This window comes from Meleagris gallopavo, chromosome 3, assembly GCF_905368555.1.
Source record: "Meleagris gallopavo chromosome 3, MGAL_WU_HG_1.1, whole genome shotgun sequence".
Taxonomy (NCBI): Eukaryota; Metazoa; Chordata; class Aves; order Galliformes; family Phasianidae; genus Meleagris; species Meleagris gallopavo.
Window position 1 is genome coordinate 13,010,809 of NC_139406.1, and position 16,007 is coordinate 13,026,815.

General features: G+C 46.2%; 1 protein-coding gene across 1 annotated transcript; it reads left to right on the forward strand.

The window, feature by feature from the left end:
- Positions 1-501: 501 nt before the first annotated feature.
- On the forward strand, positions 502-3,026 carry LOC104910121 (tubulin beta-2 chain). The gene is made up of 4 exons (XM_010708411.3): positions 502-660; positions 1,041-1,149; positions 1,411-1,521; positions 1,733-3,026. Exons 1-4 carry the CDS (start codon positions 604-606, stop codon positions 2,791-2,793), a joined length of 1,338 nt encoding a protein of 445 aa, XP_010706713.1. The 5' UTR covers positions 502-603; the 3' UTR covers positions 2,794-3,026.
- Positions 3,027-16,007: the final 12,981 nt, after the last annotated feature.

A 16,007-nucleotide genomic window follows, 5' to 3' on the forward strand; every position in this document is an offset into this window, starting at 1 on the left:
CCGCGTGCGTGCCCTGCAGCTGGGGGGGGGGGCAGGGCGCACCGACGCCCCGCAGGCAGCAACCTCCTAACCGCCCCCAGCAGCGGCTGTCGGCTCAGGGCGAGTGCTCGCGGACCCCCCTGTGACAGCCCCCGCCCTTCCCGGCGCCGCCCGCCGCTGCGGCAGCGATGGGCAAACAAAGGGCCGAGCGGGCGCCGAGGAGCGGCGGCGCGGGTACCGCGGCGGTGGGACGCTTCGGCACCCGCGCGGTGAACGCAGCCCCGGGGCGCGACCCCCGGGCCGCCGTCCCGGCCCCGACGCCCGTCGCAACCCGCGCCTTTGTCCCCGGTGCCGGCGGCGGGGCAGGGCGGGGTCTGGGCGTCGGCCCCGGTGCGCGAAGGGTTGTCCCTCAGCCCCGCCCCCCGCTCCCCGCTACAGGTTCCGGCGCCGCAGCCCCGCCCCACTCCCGCGCTCCCATTGGCTGCGCGCCGCTGCCGCGTGACGTCACCGAGGGGCGGTGCTCAGCGCTCCGATTTAAGGCGCGGAGCGGGGCGCGGCCGCTGCAGCACGGAGAGCGGGAGGTGACGGAGCGGGAGCAGCGCGGCACCGGCGGACACCGGCATCATGCGTGAGATCGTACACATCCAGGCCGGGCAGTGTGGTAACCAGATCGGCGCCAAGGTACGGGCTGCCGTCCCACCTTGTGCACGGCGATTTGCCACGTGTTTGCGCGTGCCGGTCTCTGTGCGCCCTAAAGCGGGGCTCTCCTACAGGGTCCCCACGTCCTCAGGCACGAGCGGTTCCGCTCGGCTTCTCCTTGCCGGCAGCTCCCGGTCGGGTTGCGGTGGTTCCGTGGTGCGGGCGTGGCGCGGCTCCGAGGTGGGAGTACGGGGAAGCGGTTCTGCTCGCCGCCGTCTCCGTGGGCTGCGGGGTCCCGGGGAGTCGGTGCCACACCCCAGCACCGTGGAGCGGCTGCGGCTCTCCACGCGCTGCGTGGCGGGGCGGTGGTCGAGGGGGGCGGGGCCGCGGTGACGCCCCTGTCTCTCTGGTGGTCTCTGCAGTTCTGGGAGGTCATCAGTGATGAGCACGGCATCGATCCCACCGGCAGCTACCACGGGGACAGCGACCTCCAGCTGGAGAGGATCAACGTGTACTACAATGAAGCCACAGGTAACTGTTCTGTGGAGTAGCTTTCCTCCTCCATCTCTCCTGGGAGAGAGCATGGGGAGCTTACATGTGTGTTCTGTCATGAGAGCTGTGCGCAGCATGTTGTTTCCTGGCACAGCCCTATAGCTGACTTATGTCTTAGCCCCTGATTTGCTCTTAAGAATGCCCTCATGCCGTGGGTGATGACTGACAGGGAGCTGGTGGTGAGCGCAGCGGTGCTGCTGTGGCTGCAGGGCCATAAGGCTGCGTTGGTTCCTCCCGCAGGTAACAAGTACGTCCCCCGTGCCATCCTGGTTGACCTGGAGCCCGGCACAATGGACTCGGTGCGCTCCGGCCCCTTTGGACAGATCTTCCGACCCGACAACTTTGTCTTTGGTGAGTGAGCGTGCCGTGCAGGCGTCCCCCAGCGTGAGCGAGGTGCGTGCAGGAGGCTCAGAGCAGGCGTGTGAGCGAGCCGGGGGCTGGATCCCAGCAGCGCTCTGGGGATGGGAACAGAAGGGGTGTGAGCCCCATGGGGCGGGCGGAGGTGGGTCTGCGTTCCTTCCGAGGGCACTGACGTGGCTCGCTGCTGCCGGTCTGCCCGTAGGTCAGAGCGGGGCCGGCAACAACTGGGCCAAGGGGCACTACACCGAAGGTGCTGAGCTGGTGGACTCCGTGCTGGACGTGGTGAGGAAGGAGTCGGAAAGCTGCGACTGCCTGCAGGGCTTCCAGTTGACCCACTCGCTGGGCGGCGGCACCGGCTCGGGGATGGGCACCCTGCTCATCAGCAAGATCCGCGAGGAGTACCCCGACCGCATCATGAACACGTTCAGCGTCATGCCCTCTCCCAAGGTGTCGGACACGGTGGTGGAGCCCTACAATGCCACCCTTTCTGTGCACCAGCTGGTGGAGAACACGGATGAGACCTACTGCATCGACAACGAGGCCCTGTACGACATCTGCTTCCGCACCCTGAAGCTCACCACTCCCACGTACGGGGACCTCAACCACCTGGTGTCGGCCACCATGAGCGGCGTGACCACTTGCCTTCGCTTCCCCGGCCAGCTGAACGCCGACCTGCGCAAGCTGGCGGTCAACATGGTGCCTTTCCCGCGGCTGCACTTCTTCATGCCGGGCTTTGCCCCGCTGACGAGCCGCGGCAGCCAGCAGTACCGAGCCCTGACGGTGCCCGAGCTGACGCAGCAGATGTTCGACTCCAAGAACATGATGGCCGCCTGCGACCCCCGCCACGGCCGCTACCTGACGGTGGCTGCCATCTTCCGAGGCCGCATGTCCATGAAGGAGGTGGACGAGCAGATGCTCAACGTGCAGAACAAGAACAGCAGCTACTTTGTGGAGTGGATCCCCAACAACGTGAAGACGGCCGTCTGCGACATCCCCCCGCGTGGGCTCAAGATGTCCGCCACCTTCATAGGGAACAGCACGGCCATCCAGGAGCTCTTCAAGAGGATCTCGGAGCAGTTCACGGCCATGTTCCGGCGCAAGGCCTTCTTGCACTGGTACACGGGCGAGGGCATGGATGAGATGGAGTTCACGGAGGCAGAGAGCAACATGAATGACCTGGTCTCGGAGTACCAGCAGTACCAGGATGCCACTGCTGATGAGCAGGGTGAATTTGAAGAGGAAGGAGAGGAGGATGAGGCATGAAGTGGAAATGGGTAGAAGTCAAGTGTAGTCTGAGCAGGCAAGTGTTCATTGAGAGGATAAATCTGTGCAGTTGTGCTGAAGCATGCGTTTCTTAATTTGGTGCTCTCCACTGTTGCTTTTGTCAGCAGTTTTGTATCCTCGACTGTCCAATGTAACAGTAGTTGCAAAAATACTTCAGAGTCTTCTGTTGAAATGGTTAACTCCTCAAACATAAAGGCTTTTTGTGTTCTAAACTGTGTCCTCTGCCTTATTTCTCTCTAGTTCTAGAAAATATCTCTTCTAGTTTTCTGTCTCTTTCACTTCTCATTCTAAGCCTTTACCCTCTGTGAAAGGTTTAAGTCAATAAAACAAGATTTTTCAGACCATTAATTCTGCAGAGTACGTAAACTGCAGTTACTCAGCTTAAGTGAGTAGTTAATGTATGGGCACTGTAAGAGGGTAGCAAATCCACAGGCACTGAGTTCAATATTAGGCACTCATGTTTAACAGTTATTCTGTTGTTACAGAGAAAGCTGCCTTAACTAATAGAAACAAGATGCTCCACTTGAGGGTTTTGCAACTTCTATTTATGGACATACATTGTAGTGAGGTCAGCCAGAAGGCATTGAATGCCATGTTATAAACTGTCAAAACTGATCTGACAAGATAGCTGCAGGCTTCTCAGCTGCCATCTAGAGCACTTCTGATTGACCTTGTTTCAGGGCATATATGCTGTGGATATGGGTGGCTGGCTGTGGATTTACTTGGTCCTTTGCTGTCCAAGCTCTGTGATCCTTTCTCTCTAAGTAGAAAGAATTTATGTGCGGTGTATGGAGGTTCTGTACCTTCAGCACAATAGTAGCTGAGATGTTAACTTGAATTTTGTTTTGAGGTGTGGAGACTTTTTCCAAGGTGAATGTTTACAAAAAAAAAGCCACTAAGTGGGCCTTCTCTGTAAGAGGGAATGACCCTTCAGGGCAGCCAATTCCCTTTAGGACCTGGGAGGAGATGACAGGCAGATTTCGAATTAACATGACTCAAAGCTGCCCGGAGCATAAACATGGTCGTGGAGTAGTCATGTGCATATCCTGACAGTAGCTGTCTCTCACACCCCAATTTCATATTTACACTGCTGCTGTTTGATGCTCTCAGTAATTGCAACAAGAGGTGGACCTCCAGCCAGGCAGATGAGCAGTGCAGCAGGATCTTCGTGTGCATCTTTGCTAAGGTAAGTTCAGCTTCTTTATAGTGAGGGTGGTGGGATTTGTGTTACTGTGTGCTTAAAGGTCACAAGAAGCCTAGGTGAATTTGAGATGTAGTGAGCCTACAGCATAGTAATCAGTTATTATAATGTCTGATTCTCTTCTACAGGATGAGAATAAAATCCTACTGTCAGAATAGTTGTTACCCCATATGTGAGCTTACAGTTCTTAGTTCCCCCAACACTGCTTAGGGAAGTGCTCTTATGCCTAAAAAATCCCAAACGACACACTTTAAGAGCTATTAGTAATGCAACAAATACTGTGGTCCTTACTGCTCTGAAGAAACAGCTATCCACATATTTGCAACCTCTTGTGTGATCCTTGAATGGAACTCTGGGAAGGCATTACTTGAATCAAGACTTAAAAGGGAGCTACTGTGCACTAATTATCTTGCCTGTTTTGGCTCTGTTAATGGACTCTACTGCTTGAGCATGCCGTTGCTTTGCTGATGGGCTTGTTATCCTCCAGTAAGATCTGAAATTGAGTGCAGAACAATGAGCTTTTCATACAGTTTCTTTCCTCATCTCTATCCTTCATTCCAGGTGAAACCTCTGAAAAGAGAGGTGAGAGGTGCTTAAAATGCCTGAACAGTCTGTAAACAAATACAGCACTCATAATAGCACTTGTATTTCTTAGAACTTGAGCAGTTCTGGGATTAAGTATTAAACAAATTCAGGTTGTTTTAGTAACTGAGTTACTGTGTGCTGCCCCGGGCCCTTTGAGAAATAACCACCTGTCTGGTTGTCACAGTAACCTTCCCTTGAAATTACCCAACTGGATTGTGCTTGAACCTGTTTGTCAGAAACAGCTTGATTCCTAAAGGTGAGAAGGAAGCTGGAGAAGAACTTGAGTTTCTCAAAAATATGAGAATCTGGTCTTTGACAGTGATGGTAAAGATCCGTCCTTCTACAGTGGGACCTTAGAGTTTCACTATTCTTCAGCATGTTCGGATCCTTTTCCTTAGTGTAATGGCTGTATCTTCAGCTAACACTTCAGTATAGCTACCCAGGAGAACTACTGCACTACAGCTCCTGTATTAGAAGGTGGAACACCTTCCTACATTGCTTTCTTTGAAATAATGTTGTTTCTCCGCTTCCTAGAGGAAGCGAAACCATAAGTAGAGCTAAAGAAACATGTCCATCCTACACAGTTTATTTGCCAGCCATAATACCAAAAAAAAAAAAGACCCACCTCCCACGTAACTTTAGTAGGAGTTAAGGATAATACAGGAGAAGTGGATACTGGGAGACTTAAAAGGGAGGCTTAAAACTGTTTGATAGAAGTAGTAAATCAATTATAATGGAAGAGTAGTCTCGTATTGTGACTGGAAGCTGCAGTACAATTTTTTTTCTGCTGTACCTTTGAGCATTATCTGCATCTGCCACCTAGGGGACCATTCATTATTAAAACTGACGACTGACTGCTGTTTGCCAAGCGACAGATGAATGTCTCTTCACGATTTCACAGCTCTACTTCTTTCACGAAGAGTAGAACCACTGAAGCTATCTCAGATTATCTGATTGCCTTAACCTGCATCAGCTGGTGATTTGTTCTTATACGTGTGATAAACAGGTCCAAGATTTAAGGTCTTGCATGAAGCATCCTTTCTGGAAGAAATGATGGTAGATACTACAGGCTCAGTGGGGTACAGTTTAAACTACATGACTCATCTGTATTGAGGTTTTATCAAAAAATGGTTTCTTTCATTTAAATGTAGTAATGGTGACCTGTAGGAAATCCTGTCAACAGTTAGAGTTGATGGTGTCAGGGAAGAGAGCTGTCTCTGTCATCTGTTTTGTTTGATGTCTGGCATTTTTAGGTGTTAGCAGAACATCTTTGCTAATGCATACCACAAGAGAACAACTGTCTGCAGGTGGAAGTGTAGATGATAAAGCTAAATAAGGCTGTAAACACTTCAAATAAAAATGGGATGAGGTTTAGGGTTCAGTAACTTGAGATGCCAACTCTTTCTTTCCCTGTTCTAGGACCTCAGTCTAAAGATATTGTGCAAACAGTGTTGTGGAAGGATAGTCCAGTATATGGGCTGGGTCTGAAAGAAACAATTGTGATACCCTCTGTCACAAATATCACACGATCTAGTAGTATCCAAAAGCTTGAAACATTCAAGTATCTGCTTTTCAACAGATGTTTTTCAACCTGTCAGTTTGGAGTAATAATTTTCCTTTACTCAACATATGAGATGGCCTTCTACATCAGAATGGGATTGCATTTAATACAGAGTAGTCCCAGCATAATCTAAGAATGAAATCCATGGGGCCTGTCCTGTTGACAAAAGCTGCTTTGCAGGAAGTATGAGATAAATCAGGTTGTAAATCAAGAATACAAACTTAAGAAAGAAGGTAATCTAGAATCTTCTCTCCAGCTAATTCTCTGCACAAATAGAGGCAAAAAAAAACCCTGATTTTTAAGGAAATAGCTTGCTTCTGGATGATAGTCTCACATGTTCCATGCTACAGTAGCATGGTGCTAGTAGATCGTTCAAGGCATCTGTGCAAGTGCCCCATGCCTGGACAAACCACAAGCAGACTGTCTCTTACGTGACGTGGATGTTGCAGTGCTCTGCTGCAAAATGTAATGGTGGTGCCTAGAGAAACAGGTTTTCTTTTCTGTTCTCAAAAAACAAGGCCAGAACATTTAGTATACTATTCTATGCAGAAGGGAAGAGTTCTCCTCTGACTTGCTGCTTTTGCTGCTCTGTAAACTGAATAACAAGTTTGTATCAGGATGAACCCTGATACCACCTTAAAGTATGATTAGTTTCATAGTTATTGCACTGAGGTCTTTTTACAGAATTACCTTACAATTTATTTTTTTTTTTTTTTACGGTTCTATTAGTTCTGCTTCACAGAGAGGTGGTGTATCAGTTATTGGATTATTTTTCTATGTAATAGGGCCTGAAAACCTATTTGCTAAAGGGATGAGGAAATGGAAGTCCTCCCTAGAGAGATCATGCGTACCAAGTACAAGGAGTAGTCACTCCCTTTCTGCCAGAGGATGTTACTTTTCCATTCCACATTAAAGTGTAACTACCATGTACTTTCAGTGACTAATCAGACACTGCAGCCTGCCTAGGAGCTGCGAGTAATGCTTGGCACGTGGGAGGCACTGTTTTCTCACTCCTCAATATTCCTGTGCATTTTTTTTTTCACATTTGCTGTCTTCATTAAACAAATCTCATGACTGTGTTAGGGGCTTAAGACAACTTAGGTGAGTTTTTTTCCCAACTTTCACTGTGCAGAAAATAAACCTTCGTAGTATTTGTAGCAATTTTGCATGTGACTGGATCAAAAAGTCTTGAATCTTTCTCCTATCAATCTCAAAATGCTAGGCATCTGCCTTCTGATATTCCACCAATAATGTGTTCTGTTGTTTATTTGTTAAAATGGGAAAGTGCATGCTACTGCGTATCAATGCTTCCATTTAGATGGCTGTTATCCTTAGCTTGCCTACATCAGAAATCAAAATGGAAGCATTTGGTCACACAGTGAAATGCCTGAGGCTGTGGAGTATTTTGGAAAAAGACATTTCTTAGACTTTACTCTACTGGACACTCGCCCATCTGGAGCCCTTTAAGCATTTGTTTTAATGCATGTTGAAGGCCAGGTATTGAGAAGAGTTCAATCCTAGCAAAGGAAATAGTGCAGGTGATAAACTCATCTTTCTCCCTGAGCAGTTTAATGAAAACCAATCTGTTTCTCTGCTTCTAGCTTCAATCTCCAGTTTCAAGTACTTTATTTACAACTGCCAGAAAGAAAAATCACTTATTTTTAGTGTTATACACCAGTTACCTATTTAGAGTAAGAAAGTAATTTAAGATTAGATCCTCCCATCCTTCCTACTCAAAACCATTTTTCTTTAATGTGCAGAGTTTTTCTCCTGAGAAAACATCAAGTTGGCTTTAAGTTCCTGTTTATTAATGTTTGATTCTTCTGAGATACAGATTTTCAAATTGGTCCCAGTTACTGATATATCATCTTTTATAATCATTATTTTTCCTCACTTGGCTTCTCATCTGATAATTTCAAGGCACTTTTTTTCTTGTCAAGACTGTATTTATCATTGCAAACAGAAGTGCTAGTAACTCAGCTTAAGAAGAATGTGAAAGCACTTGCTCAAGGAGATGGAATGGCTGCCCTGGCAGAGGCTGTATAGTTTGTTCAGTAAACAGCTTTGTGTTGTTTTGCAGTGAAAAATGTTTCAGCATATTTCTATGGATGTGACAAATACACTGCCTGCCTCCGCAGTGAATAATTAAACAGGGTTTTCATGCAGAATTCAAATGGCCTAAAAAAAAAAAAAAAAGCTTTACATGCATTGAATGAAATTCAAGGATGACTTAGTCTGCTACCGTGCATCCAGCATAATCCTGATTTTATTGTTAATAAATTAGTAGAATGACTAGTATTTGAAAACTCCAGCTCCACACTAGAGGACAGGTAGAAAGCCATATAGTGAGTTTGGATTCAAGGTTTCCAGGACTTTAAGAGAGCTGCTGCTCACAGAAGTGGGTAGCTCCATGGGTGGGCCTCATTCATTATTCTTCAGCTGCTGAAAAGGATGGTCCTACCCTACTGCTTTAATTCCCTCTGGAGCATGTCTGATCCCTTTATGAATCAGTTTCCTAAACCACCTAGATATGGTAAATGAGATGGGAAGAAGCTTTTTCTTGGATTAAGGAGTGCGTCAAAGTGAGAACTGGTACAGAGAAGGCAAAAAACAGTGTCCGCAGGGGAGAGCAGAGCAAGTGCTTAGTTGGCTGGAATCACCTGGAGCAACACCACCCTGCTCTCTCCTGCAGAGAACCTGGGTGATCTGAAGCAATATATATCAAATCCCACCACAAACTATGGCATCTCTTAGAAATTTCTCAGGATGAAGCTTAGAGTTAGCTGAGTGTCGCTTTGAATTACAAGTAATGATCGGATTGCAAGATAGAGCAAGGAGGCTGAGGAACAAAAGAAACTGTGACTAGCTGATCAAAGCCTCTGTCTGTTCCTTGTTCCCACTGACAAGGGGGAAATAGGCTGCCCTGGAAAACATGCTAGCAGCGTTTCATTTATATCGATGCTGGAATCTGTTTTATATTGACTTGAAGGCCTTAGTTGATAGAGATAGCAAACAGATTTCATCTTCTGAGTGATCTTAAAAGGTAGATGCAGGCTGGCTGGGGGCAGGAGCCATCTGGCAGCTACCCCATCACATCTGGTGTGCCAAGCGGAAATAATGAGAGGCTGTATTGTTTTGCCTCTTTCCTTCTCAGTAAATCTGTGCCTAGTGATGATAAACATATTTTCCCCTTTCTGCAGTCATTTAGTGATATCATAATGATTCTATTTGTTATGGTAACTTTTGGAAGCCAGATGAGCAGAGACTGTCGTGTCCTTTAGGACTATGTAAACAAATTCCTGGCTCTGAGGTTACAGGCTAAGTTCCCAAGAGAAGCCACAGTATGGAAGAAACATTAAGTTCATGAGGAAAACTGTGCTTATTTAAAGAAGAGAACGGTTATTTCAGAACTGACAGTGCCCTATATTGTTCTGTGATGTTGTCTTACGTGCTCATCCTATCTCTTCTTTTGTTCTTGGCCGAACATGAAAATTTAAGTCCAAGAAAAAAGCACAAGTACAAAAGGCTCTACAATGAAATTGCTTTTGCTCATTCATAAAACTGTGCTCAGCACTACTATGTAACTGCTTTTAGTGCCTGCAGTGGGTTGTAATTCTGAGATAAAAATAGATTTTTGTTATCATTTTACTACTAGAATTAAAAATTCCTCCACAAATATTCCACTTTCTTGCTGGGGGAAATATTCTTAACACACATCGCTAGTGGTTAAGCGTTGGATGCCATAGGTGATCTCAGAGTTTTCATCAGGTGGTAATACTGTTATTGTCTGATAGAATTCAGACAAAATGCTAATGAACAGAGCAACATCCATTGATTTCAATGGGAAGACTCAAAAAAAATCATTTCGTCTAAGCAATATGTGCTATCACTCCTTGTAAATGGGAATAAAGCCAGAGGCAGATGCTCAATCTATTATTGTGTATGCTTCAGCAGCTCCCGTATTTGTATGTTTGCAATTCTCCATCCTACAATAGGAAATTACAGATATGTTCAAATGTGCTAAGATTTCCATTGCCTCCCTTGTGCAGCTCATTTCCAAGGCTCTGTGGTTGCCTTGGAAACAGGGGAAGGTAGAGTTTTGTTCAGCTGGCTGCTGAGCTGCAAGCAGTGGTTGGGCTGCAGAGGGGCACATGGGCGTTCCCATGCACAGGCACTGCAAATCTATGAATGGGGTATTTGGATTTTTGTTTGTGATATTAAATACCTCAAATTAGTGAAACAAAAACCTGTTAAAAATGCTATAGTGAACCATTCTATTCATTTAAATGCCATTAATTGGCTAAGGGTTTTTTATAGTGTTTATTTGCCAAAATGTAGGATTCTGGATTGACATTTAAGCAATTAATGTTTAATTTTCTTTGCTGGGTGTTCATGAGTGCTCAGTATTACTGTAGATAAGGGAACTTTTTAGATACATAAACGTGAGCCTCACTGTAGGTGGATACTTTTTTTTTTTTTTTTTTTTTTTTAGATCTGGAGTTACACCCCTAAAAACCAGTGAGGTTTTAACAAAGAAATGGGTGCTATAGTTTCTGTGAATTAAAAGTTCAAAATCGTTAAGAGTATAATAATAAAGCTCTAAGGAAGCCACTGTATGTATGTGGGAGGAAGGCATGTCAGGGAGTGTCCAGGTACCTTCAGATGGGGAGTAAGAACGCTTAAAGCTGCTGCTTTGTAGATTTCCAAGAATAACTTGGCAGCCAAAAAGCTCTTAAATGCTTGTGTATATCCCATAGAGATGCCAAAAGGGACAGCTGTTCTGCAGCTCTGCAAATAGTGAGAAGATGCAACAGCCCGGGGCTGCCTAAAAAAATGCAGGCTACACCCACAGCATGAGAAATGTATATGCACAAGTTGCACTAGCAGTAACAAGGATTGCCTGTGAGTAAGTGCTACAAAAATATGTCAGTGGGAAATACAATAGCAGGATACAATGATACAATGAACATAGAAGCCAATTAAAAAAAAGATCTCAGTGCTAATACAATCTTGGATATTTTGTGGTTGCAAAAGCAATAGCATGTAATTCCATGTGCTACCAAGCTTGAGCCAGTTCACGATATTTCACTGCAGCTGAGGTTTCTGCTCTATGGAAGGAAATGAGACATAGTTTGTTTGCACATCAATACACTGAAGAAAATTGAGGACTGCATTTGAAAAATCCCCACCTTATTTTCCAAAGGTCACAGCAGCCAAACGCAAAACAAAGAGTTAGTGATTTTACTAGATCAGCTATTAGCTCACATCTGCAAAATTCTGCTTGTTTTGTTATAATTTTAATTTTACATTATAGTACAGTGTGGTGCTAGGACCAATAAACCATCAATCTGATGTTACTTGTCCCACACATTGGTCCACTCCTCTCCCTTTTGCAGCATCAATGAATAGTTGAAGTGGGGAGGTATCCCCTGAAATCACCCATTCCAATCCTATACCCAGGAGGGTCAGCTACAGTAGACTGATCAGGGCTGATCAGTGTCCAAAGTTCTGGATATCTCCAAGGATACCATCCAGCAAGTACCGGTGTCCGACATTAAGGGTTTTTCCTACGTTTACATTTAGTTTCTGATATTCCAGTTTGTGCACATTGTCTCTCTTCCTGTCATTGGGTGCTACTGAGAAGAGCCAGGCTCTATCTTCTTTGCAGCTGCCCTTCAAGTATTTATGAGATTTTTGGTAAAGTACCCCAATCATTCCCCAGGACAACCAGTTCTAGCTCACAGTTTCTCCTTGTGTTACAAGAGTCTCTAGTCCCCCAACCTTTATGGCTCTTCACTGGACAATGTCTTCATCTATATCTTGCAATGGGGAGCCAAGTAAAGAATTTAGATGCAAAATTCCAGATGTGTCACCATCGGCTGAACAGAGAGGGCAGAGAGCCCCTTCCTTGAACTGCTGGTAACTCTTCCTAATATAGCTCAGGCTGCTGTATGACCTTGTAGCAAGGTCATACTGCTGGCTTATGTTCAACTCAGTGCCCAAGACCCCCAAGCCCCTTCCTGCAAAGCTGTTTTCCTTGTGAATGGGCTCCACCATGCACTGGTGCCTGAAGGCTGTCAGCTAGGTCAGGCATAACTGCCTCTTTGTAAATCCATGCTGACTAGTGCCAACCAACTTTTTGACCCTAATGTGTTCAGAAGTTGTTTCCTGAAGAATTCATTCTCCCATCTTTCTAGGAATTGAGGTAAGGCTGACTGACCTGTTCTCTGATCCTCCTTCTTATTCCTCTTGAAGTTAGCAGTGACATCTACCTTTTTCCAGTCCTCAGGAACGTTCTCCAGTTGCTGTGATATTTCAAAGATTGTCAAGTGTCCTCACAATGACATTATACAGCTCCCTCAGCACTTGTGAGTGTATCTCACCAATGTCTACACACTTTTTGCATGTTCAATTCATCTAAATGTTCCTCAAGAAGATCCACCTCTACTAAGAATAAATTTTCATTGCTCCGGATTTTCCAACAGGTCTCACAAGCTTGAGCTTCCTTAATAGTAAAAGACATTAGAGAAGACACTGAATACCTCAGTGTTTTCCATGTCCTTTGTCATCAACTCTGTGTTCAGTAGTGGGTCAAAAATTTACATTTGCTGCAGACAGATCAGTAGTTTTTGCTGTCCTTTACATCCCTTGCTTGATTCAACTCTGGGTGAGCTTTGATGTTCCTAAGCTATCACTGTACACCAGGACAGTGTCTCTATAGTCCTCCTGGGTCATGCGACCCTACTTTCACCTCCTGTATGTTTCTTTCTTATGTCTGCGTTTAACCAGCAGCTCCTTGTTTGTCTGCCTAGGCATCTTGCAGCCTTTGCTTGATGTCTGAAAGCACCATTCTCGAGTTGTTTCATGGAGGTGAGTGATGAAAGACAATTAGTCCTCTCAGATCTCTCTTCTCTACAAGACAGTCTCCCATGGAATTTTTGCAAACAGATAAGCCAAAGAAGAAGCCGAAGTCAGTTCTCCTGAAACCTTTTTTGTGATCCTGCTATTTACCTTGTTCATTTTTTCTCAGGATCTTGAACTCCACAGTCTTATAGCCACTGCTACCAAAGATGACTCCATCCTTCCCAGTCCTCACCAGTTCTTTCTTGTTTATAAGAAAGTCCAGCAGCATCTCTATCCTATTTGGACTTCATGACAGTAAGTTATCATTGATTTGCCTCCAAAACTTCCAGGAGTTCTTGTATCCTACTTTGTTGGTCCTGCAAGAGATGCTCAGAAGATTCAAGTTCCCTTTGAGAATAAGGGTCTGTAGAGGAAGCCTTTTTCCAGTTCTTTGATGATCTCATCTGTATCTTCCTGATCAGGAAGCATATAGCAAATAACCACCACAATACAGCATACATTAGTTTGCCCTCTAATCTTGACCCTTAGATCATCATTCATCTTCAGGCAGAGCTCTGCGTGTTTCTGCTGCTCCTTCACACAAAGGGTAACTCCTCTGCACCTTCCTACCCTGTCCATCCTAAATGGCTTTCATTCATCCATTGCAGCACTCCAGCATTCCACCATGTCTCTGTGATCCCCACAACACCATAGTTCTGCAACTACAGATCTCTCACTCGTGCTAATTCCTTCTGCTGTGCTGATTCACCAGCAAACATGGGAGAGTTTGCCAGGCTGTCCTCATGGTATTGGCATTTCTGTATTTGTGTGCACATGCTTGAGATTGACCCCCTTCAGCTCTGTTGTGTTGAATATGAGGTACACCATGCTGCTGCCTTTTTGCCAACCTTGTTGGAAGCTGTCATTTCCCTTCCTCGGTCCTGGTGTACAGCTGTCCTTGCTAGGCCAGCAAGTCAAATAAAAAACTTTTTTTTTTTTTTCCCACAATTGAAAATGTACAACTGCAAATTGATTAATGTCTTACAATCAAGTTTCTGCCCAATCCAATTTTATTTTGTATGTCCAGCAATGAGGATGCAGTTATATCACTCAGACAAGATGTCATGGAGCTCTCACTGCAGAGGTAATGCTAGCCCTTAACTACATAATACAGATCATCTGGGCTGCTTGGGATGATCACGATCCCTTCTGGGCTGCCTTCTTCTCCTCTGATTCTTGTAGCACTGCTAAGACTAAAGGAAAGTTACTATTATAAAAAGGCACGTACTACAGTGTTCTTTCCTTGATAAGCTTGCCCTATCCTGTGACAGGCTGAGGGAGCTGGGCTTGTTCAGCCCAGAGAAGAGAGGGCTGTGGGGTAACGTCATTGCAGCCTTTCAGTACCTGAAGGGAGCCTATACAGAGGAAGGGAATCAACTCTCTGAAAGAGAGAAGCACGGACAAGGGGAAGTGGTTTTAAGTTGAAGGAGGGAAGATTTAGGTTGGATACCAGGGGGAAGTTTTTTACTATGAGAGCGGTGAGGTGCTGGAACTGGCTGCCCAGAGAGGTTGTGGATGCCCCGTCCATCCCTGGAGGTGTTCAAGGCCAGGTTGGATGGGGCCCTGGGCAGCCTGGGCTGCTATGAAATGTGGAGGTTGGTGGCCCTGCATGTGGCAGGGGGTTGGAGATTCATGATCCTCCAGGGTTGGAGGTCCCTTCCAACCCTGGCTATTCTGTGATTCTATGATTTTATGATATATATCATAGAATTTTAGGATGATTTGAGTTGAGAGGGACCGTAAATACCATCTAGTTCCAACTCCCCTGCCATGGCCAGGAATACCTTAGGCCAGATCAGGCATATATATATATCTTGGTTTAAAAAATACATTCTCTTTGTTGCTCTTGAACTATCCCTTCCTACCTCAGCTATCTGCCATGGACATGGATCAGTTCAGTTTATTTCCATGTGTCAACTACCAGAGATGCTAGAAGCAAGGTCAAAAATCTTCCCAAATGAGGTGCAAAGTGGGTTTTTGTTAACACAGAATGTAAGTTCACTTGTAGAAAAACAGATATCCTGTTCCTATGGGTGTTCAAGTGTATGGGAACTGCTGAATCACGGCCTGATCCTCTCACTGACCACCTGAGGTAAGCAATGAGTCAGCCATGGGAGCACAGGCGAAGGTAACTCACCTGTGCTACCAGAAGGGATGGAGCCTGGCTCCACATCTCCTAATCCCATTTAAGGGCTGACTGCCACCAAGGAAGGATCTCTTCCTGGAGATCATTCCTCATGGAGAATATTGCAAGCCTACATCGGTAAGCATTTTCCATTTATTATCTTCCTGTTGCAATAATCTTACTTAGCCTAACTTTCCTGGACATTTAACAAATATATTAGATTGTAACATCTGTATATTCATTGATTATACATCAAGTTACAGTCGTTGCCAGACAGCTCCCAGAAAAGCTGTTCTTCAGCAGCAGGGTAACGTTTCATGCTGGCCCTCTGCATTCCTCAACTGGGAGCCTTGCATGGACAGTGTGACAGCTCAAACTGAAACAGCACCATACTGCTAGAAAGCTGCTGTTGGCTTTATCATGGCTGTTCTCCAGTTTCTGCTTGTTTTAAGAGTCTGAACCATAGAACGATGATTCTCGTGTTTCAAAGGTGCCGAAACGTAGCTCAGCAGGCCTGAGCTAGAAATACAGGCTGGAAGGCGCTGCTAAAACGCAGCAGTGCACGCTCTGCCGTTGCAGCGGACAAGCAAAGGCACGAGCCCCAGCAGGTGCAGAAGCAGCTCGGTGTAAATCATTTGCAATTCCTGAATTCCAGCTGTCCCCGGCCGAGCCCCGTCCCGCGGACGCTGCCCGGCGCCGAGGGGCGGCTCCGCCGTCCGCCCTCGGGTGTCGGACCCGCGGCGGGAGACAATGCCGCAGCCCCGCCCCGCTCCCGCGCGCCCATTGGCTGCTCGCCGCTGCCGCGTGACGTCACCGAG